Source organism: Chaetodon auriga, chromosome 24 (assembly GCF_051107435.1).
Source record: "Chaetodon auriga isolate fChaAug3 chromosome 24, fChaAug3.hap1, whole genome shotgun sequence".
Lineage (NCBI taxonomy): Eukaryota > Metazoa > Chordata > Actinopteri > Chaetodontiformes > Chaetodontidae > Chaetodon > Chaetodon auriga.
In genome coordinates, this window is record NC_135097.1 from 3,340,804 (window position 1) to 3,357,500 (window position 16,697).

Below are 16,697 nucleotides of genomic sequence, written 5' to 3' on the forward strand. Positions count from 1 at the left end.
GCCTTTGCCATAGTTGGTGTTTTTGGGCAGGACAGGGTGGCAAACTTTTCTATTGATCTGGACTTCAAAGCTAAATGCTAATAAACACACACATCACTTGACTCAGCTGAAGAAACCTGTGGTCGTTTTCAGCCTTTCAGGAGCAAAGTCGAGCAGCTTCGCCTTCACTTTAACCACCATCTTTTTTTCCGTCTTAGTGTTGTCTCATCTCACAAGTCAAAACATGACATTCACCAAAAAGACTGTGGTGACAACTGCTCTTTTTTTTCCTCGCCATTTCTTTGTGCCAATGCTTCCCCTCCCATCTGTTGCTGGCTTGTTGGCGTGTAATTTATGACTGATTTACACCTAAACACACATTTCATCTGCTCCATTGCTCACGCGGCGTTCTTCCCCTTCTTTGTCTGCACTCTTGTCCGGACAGCGGCTTGCCGTTTGTTTTGGCTCCGACCTCGGTCCCTTCCTTTGTCTCGGTCTGCGCCGACTGCAGATTTTTGCTGCATGCAACGTCTCGGGGATCTTTTTATTGCCGTGGGATGACATCATTAGGCTGGCGTGAATCTGCCTGTTGCCGGTTGTTTGCGCCCGTCTTGCCAGTGGGCAGCCGGCCGCCTTTGCTGGCGCGCTGAGAGTTAAGGAGGTTTGTTCCAAGTGTGTCTGTCTGCGCTGAAGCTGGAGGATGCACAGATAAATTTAGACTTCGACTGGGGTCTGTCTTTCAACACGGCAGGTTATAAAAATGATGATTAATCATTTCCACTGGCAGTGCGAGAGCTGATCGAAACAATGGAAAAAACTTTACAAGCTAGGGGAATCCCAGCTTTATTGTTGCACTGAAAGAATTATGTGTTTGCCAAAAGGGATGTCTTCATGTCTCCATATGTGAGTTATGCTGATTTTTATTGGTTTCTGTGGAAGTTTAAGAATGGATCCATGCCTTTTCTGCTCCTTCCGTCTTCCACTAAGGTGTTTCTTCAGACACCAAGCAGACCACTGCAGTGATTGTTGACCCTGCGTGTACTTTACAAATGATGCCCAGTTCTATATTTGGTGCTTTGGGTCTATTTTCACGTCGGCGTCCTGCAGTCAGACTGGATTTACAGCCTCGACTGGAGAGCAGGCGTGAGAGAAACCAAACCCCGACCGGAAGCTCATGTTCCGACGATGTGGACGCTCCAGCGCTTTGGCTGCAGCTCTGAATACCAGCAGCAGCCTGAGCTTGGTGCTTTAATAGAAATAGACGGAGATCATGTGACCTCGGAGAGCCGCCCCTTCCTGTGAGGTCACACTGGTGTCGATTGTCTGGCGACAGTATTTCTGTCCACAGCTGAGGTGAAGGCGATGACTTTGAATTGATTCAAGGATCAAAGTTCTGGACTTGATGAATAACCTCGTTCTGGTTTTAGTTCTGGTTCTGGTTCTGCTCTCTCTGACTTTTTATTAAACATGAAGTTACACAGACTCGTTAAAACTGGTTAATTGGACAGTTTTGACGACTGTCATCCCGCATCATCAGGACCCACGTGGGGGAATCAAATATCGCCGACTGACAGAAGTTTACGCAGCACTTAACTGCTTCTGGTGTGTATGTTTATATTCTCCAGCGTCACAAAGCGCTCAAGAAGAAATAACTGATTATTTAGTATCTCTAGACTCAAATCGACCGCATGTTATGAACGATGGCAGGTAGAGACAGGAGGGGAAGGAGACGTCTCGTGCTGGAATGAGTCGGGGGTTATTAACGAAGGATCGCTGTCACACACATGAGCCGACGGCGTAAACAGAGTAGGATACAAACGCTGATAATCAGGGAGAATATCTCTGCTTGTATCCAAATATACAGGGATTATCAGATCAATAATAAGACTTCCTGAACCGGTGAGTTGTTCACAGTTTAGCTTTGGATTCATCATGAATCAGTCATAAAAACCTTCACCACAAACGAACCTCATGGAAGCGGACTGAGACCCGCCCTCTCAGGGTTTGATTGACAGCATGAAACAGGCGCAACAGTCCGTTTTAACCGAACCAAAGAGGAAAGGTGTGAGTGCACCCTTTGACTTGTGCCTGTTGGGTAAATTTTGGGTTTCCTTGGAGACGTGTGATCAACAGCACACGACAGCACTGTTTATTATTTCTTACTCGAGAACACGTTGGCCTCTTTCTGTTCTAAACAGAACGTTCACCCAGCGGCAGTGATTGCTTCATTATTCTACATATCTGAAGTAAAGGTAATCTAACTGTAGCTCTGAGTAATTCGAAGATATCACAGTGAGAGTGACGACAGATACTCAGTCTGAGATTTCAGATAGAAATATGTGTCCTACAAGAACTTTTCTAGTCCTGAAACACTCACAAAATAGATGAATTTGGATAAATCAGGCATCTGATTGCTGGCAGTATATTTTTCATGCATGCTCCAAAGTGTTTGAAACAGTGACTGCAGACTTTCAGCATACAATCTGAACATTTTCAACAGATAACCTACATTTTTTTTAGATTTTTTCTGACCTGTTTGGGAGCTCTGGCCATTAAAAAACACCCTGAATTTGACCTTTGAAGCAGCTGTGACCTGTAAAGTTAATGTGAGCGCCTTTAAAAGAGGCGGGAGAGAGTGGAGAGATGAAACGAGGCAAATGTCACGGATGTTTCAGATCGTTCTGACGTTACAGATCAATCCTCCCTCTGACTGATAATGATCCGCTTCCAGTGATCCACATAAGGACCTGGGCAGGGCTGAATTAGCAGGTACAGAACCCGAGGATACACAAACCGGTACAAGTGGCATTAGCAGGAACATGTTACTTAGCTCCTGTTCTGCGTGCGTGCCCCGTCTCGTCCCGGTTCATTTTGTTCTGAAAAAACAGGATAAAATTGCTAAATTTACCCCCTTAAGTCTCTAATTATGTTCATGAAGGAACAAAACAAGATAGAATAAGAGCGAGAGAGACAACAAGGCTCGGCAGGTACAGTCCTAATCCTGTCTAATAGCAACGTTTCTGTTCCATCACGACTGCAGAATCCTTAGCCAGAGGAAAGAAAAGAGGGATCTGTGTGTGTGTGTGTGTGTGTGTGTGTGTGTGTGTGTGTGCGCGCGCGCGCGTGTGCGTGTGCATGCAGTAAGGAATACAGGTTTTTGCATGTGTGCAGGTAAGCACAAATGATGACCTGCTAAAAGGTGATGAAGTGATTTGATGAAACTACTCAACAAGAGTCGAAGTCAAAATTCGCTTCACCTCGAAACGCTGCATCATTTGTCTGTTTGTTGTTAGTGTTTATTTGTTCTGAACCGATGCCACAAACCGAAGCTGAAGCTGATTTTCTTACCTTAAAAATGCTGCTTACATTTATGCATGAATGATGTTGATCCAATGTGATTATATTTAGTAACATATCACTCTGAAATGGACCTTCACTCTTTGGTGGCAGTGCTTCTGGTTTGATTGTGAATGCAGAACTTGTCTTGAAGTATCTTTGCAGCAGTGGAAGAAGTACTCTTTTACCCTTTTAATAAAGTAAAAGTACAGAAATACTGGAACAAAACACGTGAGCGTGTTTGGACTCAGACTAACGAATGCATCACTGATTGTAACAGAGTGTTTTTACAGTTTTGTCTTGCAGTTGGATTGAAGTCCAGCACACACGTCTCACCTGTTAGCTTCTTGCTGTGTTTGGTTGTTTTTGTAGGTCTGTGTGTCTTCGGTGTCAGGGGAGATCTGGCACTTGGAAGGAGCTTAGCTCTCTAAATCTTAGTTTACTTTGACTCTGCCAGGAAAATCCACATTCTGCAGCACGTGTGGATTTGTGACATTAAAGCGTTTCACAACATTAACACAGTCTTAACTGGATTAGGGATTGGGAAATGGAGAAGGGGTACTGTTTACTATCTGCTTACGTGGAGTCCCGAAATGCATCTGGATTTAAAGTTCAGGACTACTTATGTCAACTGTTCTTTTACAGGATGTCAGTGTTGTTGTCAGTTTTTAACCCCTTAGCAACAAATCTTGTGTGCTTTATTTTACTGTTGACCTTTTTCCAAAACATGTGGTAGAGTTTTGGATTTTTCAAACGTATTATCCGACCCTTTAGACTCTGATTTTGAGACTCTGGAATCTACTTTACAGATGTTTTTAGCTAACTTCTGTTACTGTTGCGTTGTGATACTGCGTGACCTCATGACAGTAATGTGACTGTGACGCAGATAAACACAGATTTGATGTTAAATGTGATGGTTAAAGTCTCAAAAGTGTGATAATTGATTTTGAAATGCATGGAAAACATTCAAAAAGATGCAAAAACTTACTGCAAAATGCTAAAAAGTATACAAGAAGGACATTAAATTCCCTGGTGTGGTCCTTAAAGAAGAACAAAACTCTTGCTCTTTTACCATTAACACTGTTTTTAGTGAGTTTTTCATCTTATTCTTACTGGAACAGTTTCAAAAAAGTGGACATAAACGTGAACTGCGCCTCTGAGAAGCCTCTCTCCTGGTGTAAATGGATTCTGTCTGCAATCACAGACGGTTCATTTACATTTGCAGCCGTCGGCCATGTCAGCTGGCGGTGTGCAACGTCCGGTTTGGGTCCATCTTAGCCTCACAAATTTCCGCTGTCTGACCACGTTATAGATGACCTGCCTCCAGCTGGGTGGCCTCGTCCAGGGGAACACACACACAGAAATGCATGTGAGCTTGTGTACAAGTACACAAAGTGTGCTCGTGGCCGTGCTTGTGTGCTAATATACAGTCCATACAGCTCACACACACACACACACACACACACACAGCGTGGAATAAACAGAAGTAAACGAGGAACGCTGGAGCCCAAACACAGCTGGCGAGCCTCCTGCGGTGGATGTCAGGGTCACAGATGGACCAGAGAGGAAGACGAGGGAGAGGAAGGACATGATGGGGAGGGGAGGAAGAGAGAGGGAGGATTTGACGGAGAGAAAGGAGGAAAAGGGTCAAGTCGAAAAAAGAGAAGGACAAAGCGAAGACAAAATAATGTGCGATAAGGGGAGGACATTGAAAGAGGGAAGCGACTCTTCCTCGTCTTATCTCCACATTTTCTCTCCTGCCCTTTGCCTTTCTTTATTTGCATAAGCAGTCACAACCTCCCCTTCCCCTTCTTTTTTTCCCTTGAAGTCATTCCTCAACGTCAGGTTCAGGCTCAGGTGAAACGTAAAGAGGGTCTTCAGGGGCCAAGTCGCATTTCCCGATCCCAAAAACTGACAGCGGCTTCTCCTTTAAGTAATCAAGCTGGTCACTGGTTTGTTTTATGCAGTGACACTTTGACTGACAGGTGTTGGAGTAAACTCTGCGCTCCCATTGGTTGTTACCATGTGATGACATGCTGATTGACAGGCTGTGGATTTAACAGATTCCTGCACGGCGTGAAGGGTCAGTTTAAGGATCCAAGGGAGGCAAATCAGACGCTTCATCACTTCCTGTGTGCCAAAGTTATCCCTTTGAGGAACTCAAGAACTCTACCTGCTCTCCAGCTTGAGGAACCAGGGCTAAACATATCTCCTGAAGGACATTTCCAGGTGTCCATTATTGTTTTTTTTAATCTGTCTTTGGTCTAATTTGCCTGTGCTTCAGGGGCTTTCACTTCCTGGATTAGATCCTGAGTTTAATTTCCTGGTCCAGTAGTTCCTGAAGCTTTTAGGTCAGACGGGCTTTAAGTATATTTCCCAAACTGTACAGCTATAGCTTCAACACGTTTTATCAACTGGAGATAGAAAAGGCCAAATGCACACCCGTTCTACTTCTTTAACCTGCTAACACATAGTGAAAGTCTGCTTGTTTGACCTTGAAGCGAACCACCATCATGTTAGAAGTGAGGAATTCTATAACATACCACGCATGCAATGCTTTGTCTGTCATCTGTCCTGTCACATCATGCTCTATTGTACCTCAGAAAATGTATATCACACTCCAGGTAACCCTAGCCTGAACCTTTATCCGGATAACATCAGCAGAACCCATAGGAATGAACAGGCAAGTCCAGACGTCAGCCGCTGCCCATGAGCTGCCAATCTCACGTGTATGAAAAGCAGGAGGTTTAAGCAGACAGGCATTACAGATGGCTTTTAAAACTCCCAGTTAGACGTACGCTCATGAAAGTGTTTGGACAGTAAAGTATGAGCAAACAGCGAAGATTGATTGGGGAACATTAGGCAGAGCTCACGGACACATAGCTGGGTAATGCCGGGATGACAGAACGGGAGAAAGAATGAACGCACTGTTGAATTCAGGCAGCCGATCGGGAACGTGCCTGTTCCATCACGTTATGTCAGTTAATGATGCAAATTATGAGCAAGGTGCTTTTTGTTTGGAGTGCCATAACCTTTACAGGCACATGTCTAATCCTGTAGCATCTTTACATTCCTTTAACTTAATCTCCCCGGCCCTTACCTTCAGTGATCGTCAACTGGTGGCTCGCGGGCCGCATCCGACCCGCCGAAGCTTCCCATGCAGCCCCAACAAGCCAGAAGGTCTATAATTCGTAATTCACCTGGTCTACAGGATCAGATCAGTCTCCACCTCCATCCTTTCTACTCTGTAGACCCTCCATCAAACCCCTCAGCTTTCAGTTCCCTGCAGTTGACAGGAGCATTGGCCGGACTACACGAGGTGATGATTCAGCTTGTTGAGGCGTCACTTTGGTGGATTTTCAGTGGCCGACTGTTGCATTGAGTCTCAAACTGAGCTTGTTCCTTTGCTTCCTGGGATCCTGAAGAGGAGTTTTTGTTGAGATAAGGACTCATTCATTGGTTGTTGAACTGTGGGTTTTGTGCTGAGCACTGACTGCCTCCTTGGTGGAGGTCTGAGGGCATTTTCAAGGTCTGGCCCTTGGACACAAGTTCTTGAGGGCATGGACAATGACATATTTCATAATTAGATTATTAGGACTTGTTTGACTTGTTGGTTGATAGCAGTATTTTCACTGAATAGACGGTTGCCTTTGTCAGCCGCCGTTTCCAAGGCCAAGAACTTACATTTTATGTCATATTTTTGCACCTTTTGTGCTTTTTCGACATCATTTTGGCTCAAATGTCGTCACCTTAAAATTTCATGATTTACGCTCTGGGGACAATTTATATTCCCGCAATGTGACTAATACACACACACACACACACACACACACACACACACACACACACACACACAGGTTCTGTGTCAGTGGATGTAAAATGATGAGATGATCAAATAGTTCTCATATTGTTAACCAGGGTTTCAGCTCATTGTCCTCAAGTCTTTGTTCTCTATGGGAGAATGTAGCCCTGAGTGTGTGTGTGTGTGTGTGTGTGTGTGTGTGTGTGTGTGTGTGTGTGTGTGTGCACGCTCACTCTTGTACTTACATCTTTGTGAGGAAGCGCTGACATTTTGGCACCTTTCTAAAGGTCTGTTTTGGGGTTTAGACTTAAAGTGTCAGCCTTAGCGTTGCGTTCAGGGACCGGGGAATGTGCCGTGAAAGAGCGTCCTCACAAGTATAGAAACACACTGTGTGTCCTCATGCAGCATTTCCTGCGTCTACACGTCCAAATGCGCTCACGTGTCCCGCTCCATGCGTTTGTGTTTACCTCTCACGGCTCCTCATTGTGTGCATGCGGCCATGTTTTCGTCATCCTCCTGTGTTTGACACCACATCACACATCCCTCGGGCGCTGGCTTAGCATCTGTTTGCCCACATCATCCTCCACTCACTTTTAACCCTGGGTGTGGACATCTCCGCCCTGCTCAGGTAGAGGCTGGATTATGTCCCAGAGCCATGGTTCTCAGGGCCAATAGCGATCTGAAGCGGCCCGCTCTGATTGGAGAATACCTGAGGAAGTATTCATGCCTCGACAAAAGGAGGATAATAGGCCAAAGTAAAAAAGGGTAACATGATACGGAGGTCGGGAATTAAAAGAGCGTGAAGCTTCCAGCGTCGTCCTTCTTGTGTTCTTCTATGCTGGTTTTTCCTAATTTCCCGTCCGGGTCACTTCTCTCCTTTCTTGTTCTTTTTTTGGCTTAACTCTGTGCCGTTAATGTTCCAAATCACGTGTTTTGCTTCTATTTTTAGTGACTTCTTCTCCTTTGGCCTCTTTGCCAAAACTTTAATCTGCTCTCTCTTTTTGGCCTCCCTCCGTTTCTTTTACCCCTCTTCTATCGCTCCGTCCTTTCTCCCTCCTTTAGCCCAAATTTCACCGTTTCCCTGCTCACTTTCTCCCTCTCTTGCCCTCCTTCTGTCACTGTGATTAGAGGAGTTGAGGAGATCAGAGGGAAGAAAGCCGGACCGGCGCCATTGACCTTTCCCCTCCTTCTCTCTCTCTCTCTCTCTCTCTCCTCTCTGGGCCAAGCTCGTTTTCTCCTTGTTGTGTGTTTTCCTCTGTTTCCTCCTCCTCCTCCTGCGCCACGTTTTTTGTCTGCAGCTTTTCTGGTTGTCACTGACTCTGTTGTCTTGGCCAGGTGGCAGTCGTAGTAGTCGTAGTAGTAGTTGGCAGCAGTAATCCTCTGCCTCTCCTCCTCTTTTATACCGCTCACTGTTTGTTCACCAGTTTTCCTGCAGTATTGTAATTTAAAAGAAATAGGCTGATATTGGATATTAGTAAAAAAAATAAATAAATTAAAGCCGGTAGTATTAAAGCATCGTTCTTCCCTCCTTCCAGCACAGAGGCGATTTTGATTTCTGAGTTCTTTACGTGAACTTAAAACAAGCTTTACGCCTCTAGTTACAGTCGCTCTGTCTCTGCTGGATGTGTCAGCTGTTTGCTAACTTGTCCTCCATCTAAGGTAATAATATGTCACCGTGGAGCCGATGGAAATGATCTGTAATTGATCTGACTGTGTCACATACTCCACTCTTTCCCAGGCTCTTATGATATTAGACTGAGACCCAGGCCGGGCCCGGCTGACGATGCTTACAGGGGTCCTGGAGGGTCCTTGACCTCCATCATTGTGGATTTGAACGCTCACACACTGTGGTCACATGAACTAACACACACCCTGTCCTCTGAACCTCCATCACACCCCCGTCAACACCCTCGTGTCCCCCCTCCCCTCCTGTCCCCGTCTCCTCCACGTCTCTCCACCCCGCCAGCTCCCTTTCATCCACTAATCACGTTGAAATGCCGGTTGTGACCTTTGAGTTTGACCCCAAAGAGACCCCCAAACCACAAACTCATATCAGACATTCGCTCCCAGGAGCTGATCATTAACCATCTGTCCAATATTTAGATTCACGCTCAGTATTTAAGACGTAGAAACACACGGATGTGAGTGAGGAATATGAAACACTCCGCGCTCACCGTGTGGTCCATCACCTCCCAGCCAGAGTCCCAACACGTGAATAGATGGCATTTTAAGAGCTTGGTATATATGAGCTTATGCCACTCATATGTCAGCTTATAAAAGCTTATAAACTCTGAGAGCACTGCGTGATGTTTGCTAGATATCTCAGGAATGCCACCCTGGACACTTAAAGGTTAATCTGTAGCCCAGTTGGAGTTTATGAGCTACAAATGCTGCGTGGAGATGCTGAGGTCTGTTTACCGCGCACCAGACGCCGTGTTTGAGGAGTGAAAACTGGAGATTTTAACAAAGTTTATTCATGCAAACTGCTTTCTCCTCGCCAAAGATGACGCCTCTCACCCCTGGCTGCCCCGGCTTGGAAAACAAACGTCCCTCAAAGTCATGAAAGGCCTCATGTGGACTCCTGAAGGGTCTCCTCAGGGCTGCTGCTGGTATCGCTTTGAGTCTGGTTGTAGTTAAAGCTGGTTGGTCTCTGTTACTAATCAACAAGCGAAGAAGAAGAAGAAGAGCTGGAGGTGAACGATCACACACAGAGAGAGAAAGGCCCAAAGAGGGACGCGCGAAGGCTGTAAACACGACGCCAGCACGGCGCAAAACATTGTTTATAACCCGAAGAACGTGATCGTACTTGTTATCTTTGATGCATAATTAGATCTCCCCTTTTAAAACGCCGTGCACTCTTTCAATCAACACCCAGTTTCAGCTCGGACTGGATCTGATCCTTTCCTAAATCCACCTTAAACCCCTTTGCCTCTTTTGAACTGCTGTAAATCTGCCAACTTCTCACTGATGCGACTATCAGGACTCTTCGTAACCCCGTGACTCACGGAGGCGTCTCTGTGCTCCGCTGCCCTGTTTTCTGACTTTTTGTTTGGGCTTTTGCTTTTATTTGTGCAGGAATTTGAACAAAGACTCTTGACCTTTTGCAGCTATACTTCAGGCTCATGTAGTCGCTCACTGCTGTTGCATTTAGGGAGATTTAGACAGCACGCATATTCCCAAAGGGCCGTCTTTAATCTCTGCCTCTCTTTGTGTCCACAGGGTACCAAGTTCGACGAGCCGTGTGCAGGCCTGGACTGTAGCGGAGGATGCAGGTGCAACCCGGAGAAAGGCAGCAGGGTGAGTCACGTCTCTGCTCTTGTTCAGTAAAATCCACCTCCATGTTTCCAGCAGCTCAAAACGAGCACGTCATCGTTTGCACGTGCACAGTTTTATTCAGCAGAATCCAGAGAAGTAACGACCCGTTTGTCCAAACGAGCTCCTGATCCACAAAGACAAGGAGAAACGGTCCATTTTCCTGAAGGAATGACGACACTTTGACGTTTTCAAGCACAGATTTGGTCCCTTCAGGTCATTTCAGGGCAATTCTCAGCCCGAGCTGGTCATAAAAGTAATAATTCATCCTGCAGAAATGCTGTTTTTAGTGAACGCTGTGATGTTCTGTCGCACTGTAAAAGCAGAGACGTTTCCCTGGAGCATTAAGACGTCACGCAGACGTCGTTAAACTTAGATTTAGATCTTCTAAATCTAAATAAATCAGCGTAAAAAAGACAATTTTAATCTGTCGCCTTCATATTTTCACTATTCATTACAGCAGATTACCTGTAATCTGCTAATCTGCGACCTAAGATGTTGTCTGTTGGGTTAGCAGAATAAACAGAGATAATTTCCCTATTTGGCAACAATATAAGCCCAGAAAACCATGCTGAGTTCACGAGAAGCGCATTCATTTCGTTCGAGGCTCCAATTAAAACAACAGTTTTGGGCGTTTAATTTGCGGGAACGAGAAAATTACCTTCATTTTGTGGAGGAACGGTGACCTCGGAGCCCTGATTTTAATAACTTTCCATCACACAGCTACACATATTTTACACCCACATACATTATCCCAAAGTGATTTCTGTGCCGCTCTGTGTTATACATGTTTCGACAGTGCTTATAGACCACGCCGAGGTTTCTCCAGGCGGCGAATCGACGCCCACAAAAACAAAACAGTGTCTTTAGGCGAGGAACTCATTTTCTCGTCATTGCTACCATGAAATTAACATCAACTGTCATCCGTTAGCAATGACATCTAAACAAGTGTTGACAGAGTGGGAGCTGATTTGCTCATCGATGAATGAACGAATGCACACTCAGAAGAAGTATACGCGTCCTTGATTTAACCACGCTGGAAAATCCTCCACCACAAGTAAATCCTTACAAAACCTCACTGAAGTAAAAGTATCTAAGTATGGTAGTAAAAGTACTCATGTTGCAGTAAAATGCTCCCTAATAATCCTGATTAGTATTACAGCTGTAGATGTTTCAGCTTATTTGAACTGATTTATATCCTGTTGGCTGTGTTAATCCACAGCAATGCATCATTTTCTATAAGATCATCATATGTTTGCAGCATGGCCGTCCTGTGAGAACCACGTATCTCCAAAAAGCTCAAAAAAACAGGCTGTTTTCAGCTTTGTGACGATGCGTTTTCAGCTGATCCGAGAGGCTTTTTAAAGAGTTTATTGAGCTGAAGAAGGAGGAGAAGTTTCTCAAGACGTAAAGGAACACTTCATCCTTTAGTTTATCAGAAAAGGTGGAGATACAAGGTTTTCACTGAATAAAAAGTACAATATCTGCCTCTGAGATGTAGTGGAGTAGAAGCATAACTTTGTAAGGAAATGGAAATACTCAAGTACTTAGTTACATTCCACCGCAGTTTGCAGTATATCATTAAACTCTCTTATCTCAGTATATACAGATTCATATACACGGCCTCCACCTGCCAGCTGTGTTAACTTTAGCAGCGTCGAACAGTGCGGCTCCACTCTCTGATTTATGACTCACAGTGACAGTTAAGAGGACATGTTTGTGGGTGTTTTATACGTCAATGTAAAGCTGCTGCCTTCATAGAAATTCCTACACGTTCACAAGCCTCTGTAAATGTTCCAGCATCATCAGGTCGGAGGTGAGAGGCTGTAAATAAGTGGCCAGAAAGAGCCGGAGACACAGCTGAGTTTACTAAAATCAGAACAGAAATATGAAAACTGCAGAACAAACTATAGAAACTTAATGCAGAAACATGACTTAAGTGGCCTGAGAGACGAAACCCAGGGCAAAAACTGTGTCTCTCCTGGCAGTCTCTGCTGCCCACGAAGCTTAATATTTCTGTTCAGTGCTAAAAGTATAAGAATTAAAGGCGTACTGTATTAATACTTCTATCTCAGTGTGTAATTTCCTCTCAGGATGCTGTTTTTGCATCCACACAGACTCCCTGATCCTCTGATTGGTGGAGGTTAAACCTGCCGCGGGCCTTTTTTGCAGCCAGTATTCTAAATAAATACATATATAGATGGTAGACGGTCTTAAATGAAATGTTACACGCAGCCGTACAGAACAGTGTTTTTACTGAAATGAACTGGATTTGGAAAAGTCGTGTTCACCCCGTCACCAGTGGAAATGACACCCTTAAATGTGCTCATTTTTAGCTGAAAGGTGGGCTTTACAGCCGTCACCTTCACCTGAAAGGAAACAGGAAGTGCGCTAACGTTTCTATAGCTGACCAACGCCGCTCGTCTTGACACACATCTTCTCGAGGACTGTGTATGCGTGTGTGTGTCACCTCGGGCTAAAACCAGACTAACTGTAAGCTCCACAGTGTAGCTCGGTCTCTTTCAGCCTGTATCCAAACAACAATTACTGTCTGACACAGAAGCCTACACTTACTGCCTGCCTAGTGTACACCAGTTTGGGTAAATAACACAGTGACGACCTCCACATTACACCCAGGTACCTGTCGCTAAATGATACAGCTCAGGTAATACCACCTACCTCTGTACAGGCCTTCTGCGAGGCCTAAATGACACAGCTGCAGTGGCTGCATTACCTTCTTTACCTGTTATTGCTTGGAAACGTTTAAGCGGTAAGGTGCTTATTTGTCTCTTTTCAGTTTTACTTTTATACCTACAGGTCAGGGAGGTGTGTTCTCGATCATAGCTGTTAACAGCCCTGAGTCTCACAGGTAGAAAGTAGTTTAGGTCTGTGTTTGCCCGGGCTTGATCCTGGACGGCTTTCCTTCGTGACTACAGGTGTGTCACAGCGACAGATGCAAACACTCTGCTGGGCACTAAAATCTGTCATTCAAGTGTGATAATCAGAATAATACGTTCATGTAGTTCTTTATCGTGGTGCTCAAAGTGCTTCAGTGTAATGTTGGATTGAATCACAGATAGTTTTGAAAGGATTTCTCGACACGGATCAATCATCGTTTATGCTGCAGATAACGATTTTATTAATTATCCATTAATCTGACAGTCATCTTTTTGATTAATCGATGCATCGTTTTGTCTGAAAAATGTCAGAAAATAGGGGGGAGAAAAGCCCCCAGAGCCAAAAGTGATGCACGACCAGCAGTCTTAAAACCCTAAAATTTTAAATGGAGTTTGGTGTAAAACAGAGAAAAGCAGCACATGCCCATATTTTAGAAGATGTCAACTTGTTTCTGTCAATCAACTGTTCCACCCAAAACATTATGGACTTTATTCAACCACAGGTCCATTTCCTGTCAGGTTTCAGATATCATTGATTAAACTGATCTTATCATTAGGAATTATTGTTATATATAGAAATACTGTGATTGGCCGTATCATCCCTCCTGGTTTTCTGTCATTCTTTTATACTTTTGGACGGTACGATTGTGGAACAGGTGTCAAATTGTATCCTATGTGGTTTAAAAAAGGCTTAAATTTAAGTTGGTGGATCCTGCTGAAACCCTTTTAGTCTCATCTTTGCTTTTTTCTGAAGTTTAGAGATAATTTTACCTCTAAAACGAGATGTTTAGAGGGAAAATCCCTCTTTAGTGGATGAAAGCTGTGACAAGGGATCAAAAGGAGATGCTGCTTTGTGTTATAGAAGAGGAAACCAGTGACCTAATCAACCAACTGCTGAAATTTAGCAGTTGTACGTCTGACATTAGGGTCCATGTTCCCCGATAAAGATAATTTAGATCGTTTCTGAACATTTTTCCTTCCATTTCAGAGTCAGTGAAAGTTGGGCTGTCATGCATCTGCAGCTTTGTTCCCTTAAAGACTGCTATAACATATAATTTACCGTCTACACACATACAGACCCCATATTATGGCATCAGCGCAACTCCTTAACCCCTGAGATAAAAGATATGAAGCTATCAGAGCAGACGTTCCTTCGGCGCGCAGAATATTCTGCTGCCATTGTCTCTCGCTGTGTTTGCTTTGGACCAGAGTCAATCGCTCGTCTCAGTGTCTCCGAAGTGACTTCAGAGGATGTTCATCATCAAAGAGCGCGTGGGATTAAATTATGTTTGTTGTGTATATCATGCAGGAGCCGTGGCTGCAAGAAACTTTGGCACCTTTTGCTGAAGAAATAACAAAACGAGTAATGAGATGAATCAGACACAGCTGAGGCTTGACGGCGTGTGACTGACGGAGTGTAAATGTTGTCAGGTGGGATTCTGTTGATCCCTGAGGGGGGAACTTTTTGTGCAAACGATAGGGATTATCTGGAGTTCATCTCTTAAAGAAATCAATCAGAGGCATTGATAGCCACAGAAAGTATGTGCTGCAGAGAGACACTTTCTGTCTCTGCACAAGAAGAAGAAACTGAAGCAAATGCAAAATAAACCTCGTTTATAATGTGCACAGATCACATTTGAGATCACATAGTTTTTAGATTATTAAACAACAAATCCAGATTAAATGTTTTACATTTTGGGAAATATTCGCTGATGACAGCAGCCCATTAGCTTAGCATAAAGACTGGAAATGGGTGGAAACAGCTAGCCTGGCTCGGTCTAAAGGTATGAAAATCTGCCTAAAATCTACATCTAAAGCTCAGGATTAACACTTAACATTTCATTAAATCTGTACAATCTGTGCTGTTTCTCTCCAGTCTTTATGCTAATCTAAGCTAAGACAAGCGAGCCAGCTGCTGGCTGTAGCTTCATATTCACCGTACCGTATCTCATCTAATCATGGAGCCAATAACAATATTCCCCATGTTTTTCATTCTCATCACTCATTTTAGAGGCCGTCAGGTTCAATGAATGTGCAGATTGTCACTAACAAACGGAGGCTTGGAAAAAGCCTCCAACCTTAACAAGCGAACAAAAAAATCTCCATATTTCCATTGTCAGCGTGGCCTGCAGAGATGCTCCGGCATGCGCTGGCACACCAACAGGTCTGGAGGGCACAGCTCACACTGGAACATTGTTATTACTGACGGAGGAGGAGGAGGGCAGGACTGACATGTCAGGACTTAAAGATATCAACTGTAGATGTTTCCTCCAGCCAATAAACGTGGCATGAAAACAAACATCCGGTAATGATGGGAGGAACAAACGCACCTCTTGTCAACTTTGTGCACTTTAAAGAGGATGAAGGAGGTTTTAATCACTGTGTCGGATAGACAGAGGTTGATCCGCCTCTTAAATCCATCGCTGAGACCCCCGAGTGATGCGGCGTCTGACCCCAACGCAAACACAGCGCACACACGATCCAGACGCCGCGCGTTGGTTTTTGTTATTAATGGCCTGAGGGGCTTCGGTTTCACTTAAAGTCCTGAGAAGATACAGACGCGAGTGTTTAAAGGCTTGTGTTCAGGTTTTAGCCTCCTGGCTTTAATATCTCTGTCATACTGGACCCATTAGGTCCAACAACATCCGCTCCCATTGGGTAAACCCCGGGGGTCAAAGGGCAGGATGCTGTGTGTGTGTGTGTGTGTGTGTGTGTGTGTGTGTGTGTGTGTGTGTGTGTGTTTGGTCAACGCTGCAGAGCTTTTCAAGTAGCAGAGGGGGTCAGGAAGGATGTGATTTCCTTCATTTTGTCAGACCTCCTTCTGTGTCAATCAGAAACACAGAGACAGAGAGGACTGACGCTCTCGGCCAATCAGAGGGTTTCTAACATCAGCGCATGAATTAAAGTCAGTGTTAGTCCACCAAGCGGACCCCTAACGTTCAACACACCTGAGGCATGATCAGGTAATCAGCCTCTGTGATTGGCTGAGCGATGGAAGGCTCCCAGACAGCAAAGGAGAGGCGGGAATAAAGGATGAATAGAGAGGAAGAGAGAGAGAGAGAGAGAGAGAGAGAGAGAGAGTGCAGCAGCCGTCCAGTTAAAACACCATGAGGGTAAAGTGATAGTGGATGTGTGTCTCGGTGGGATGGGAAGATAAGAAAACGAGGGATGAAGCCCCCTCCGCCCGGCCCCTCGATGAAAGGCCGCGTCTCTCCATCCCTGAATTCCTTTACTTTAATCCTGAAGCAGGTAGAGAGGAAAAAAGAGGGAGGAAGACAGGTCGGCGGAGATCCTTTTATGTCAAAGCAGACGAGAGAGAGACGGGACGAGAGGACTGACCGGAGGACAGCAGGAGGGAACGGCGTGGACGA

General features: G+C 44.8%; 1 protein-coding gene across 2 annotated transcripts in view; it reads left to right on the forward strand.

The window, feature by feature from the left end:
* col4a6 (collagen, type IV, alpha 6) overlaps window positions 1-16,697 on the forward strand; it is a 106,550-nt gene that overhangs the window by 52,651 nt on the left and 37,202 nt on the right. For both annotated transcript variants that reach the window (XM_076724526.1, XM_076724527.1), the window contains exon 4: window positions 10,337-10,414. In XM_076724526.1, coding sequence (XP_076580641.1) covers window positions 10,337-10,414 — 78 coding nt within the window. The remainder of the gene's footprint in view (window positions 1-10,336; window positions 10,415-16,697) is intronic.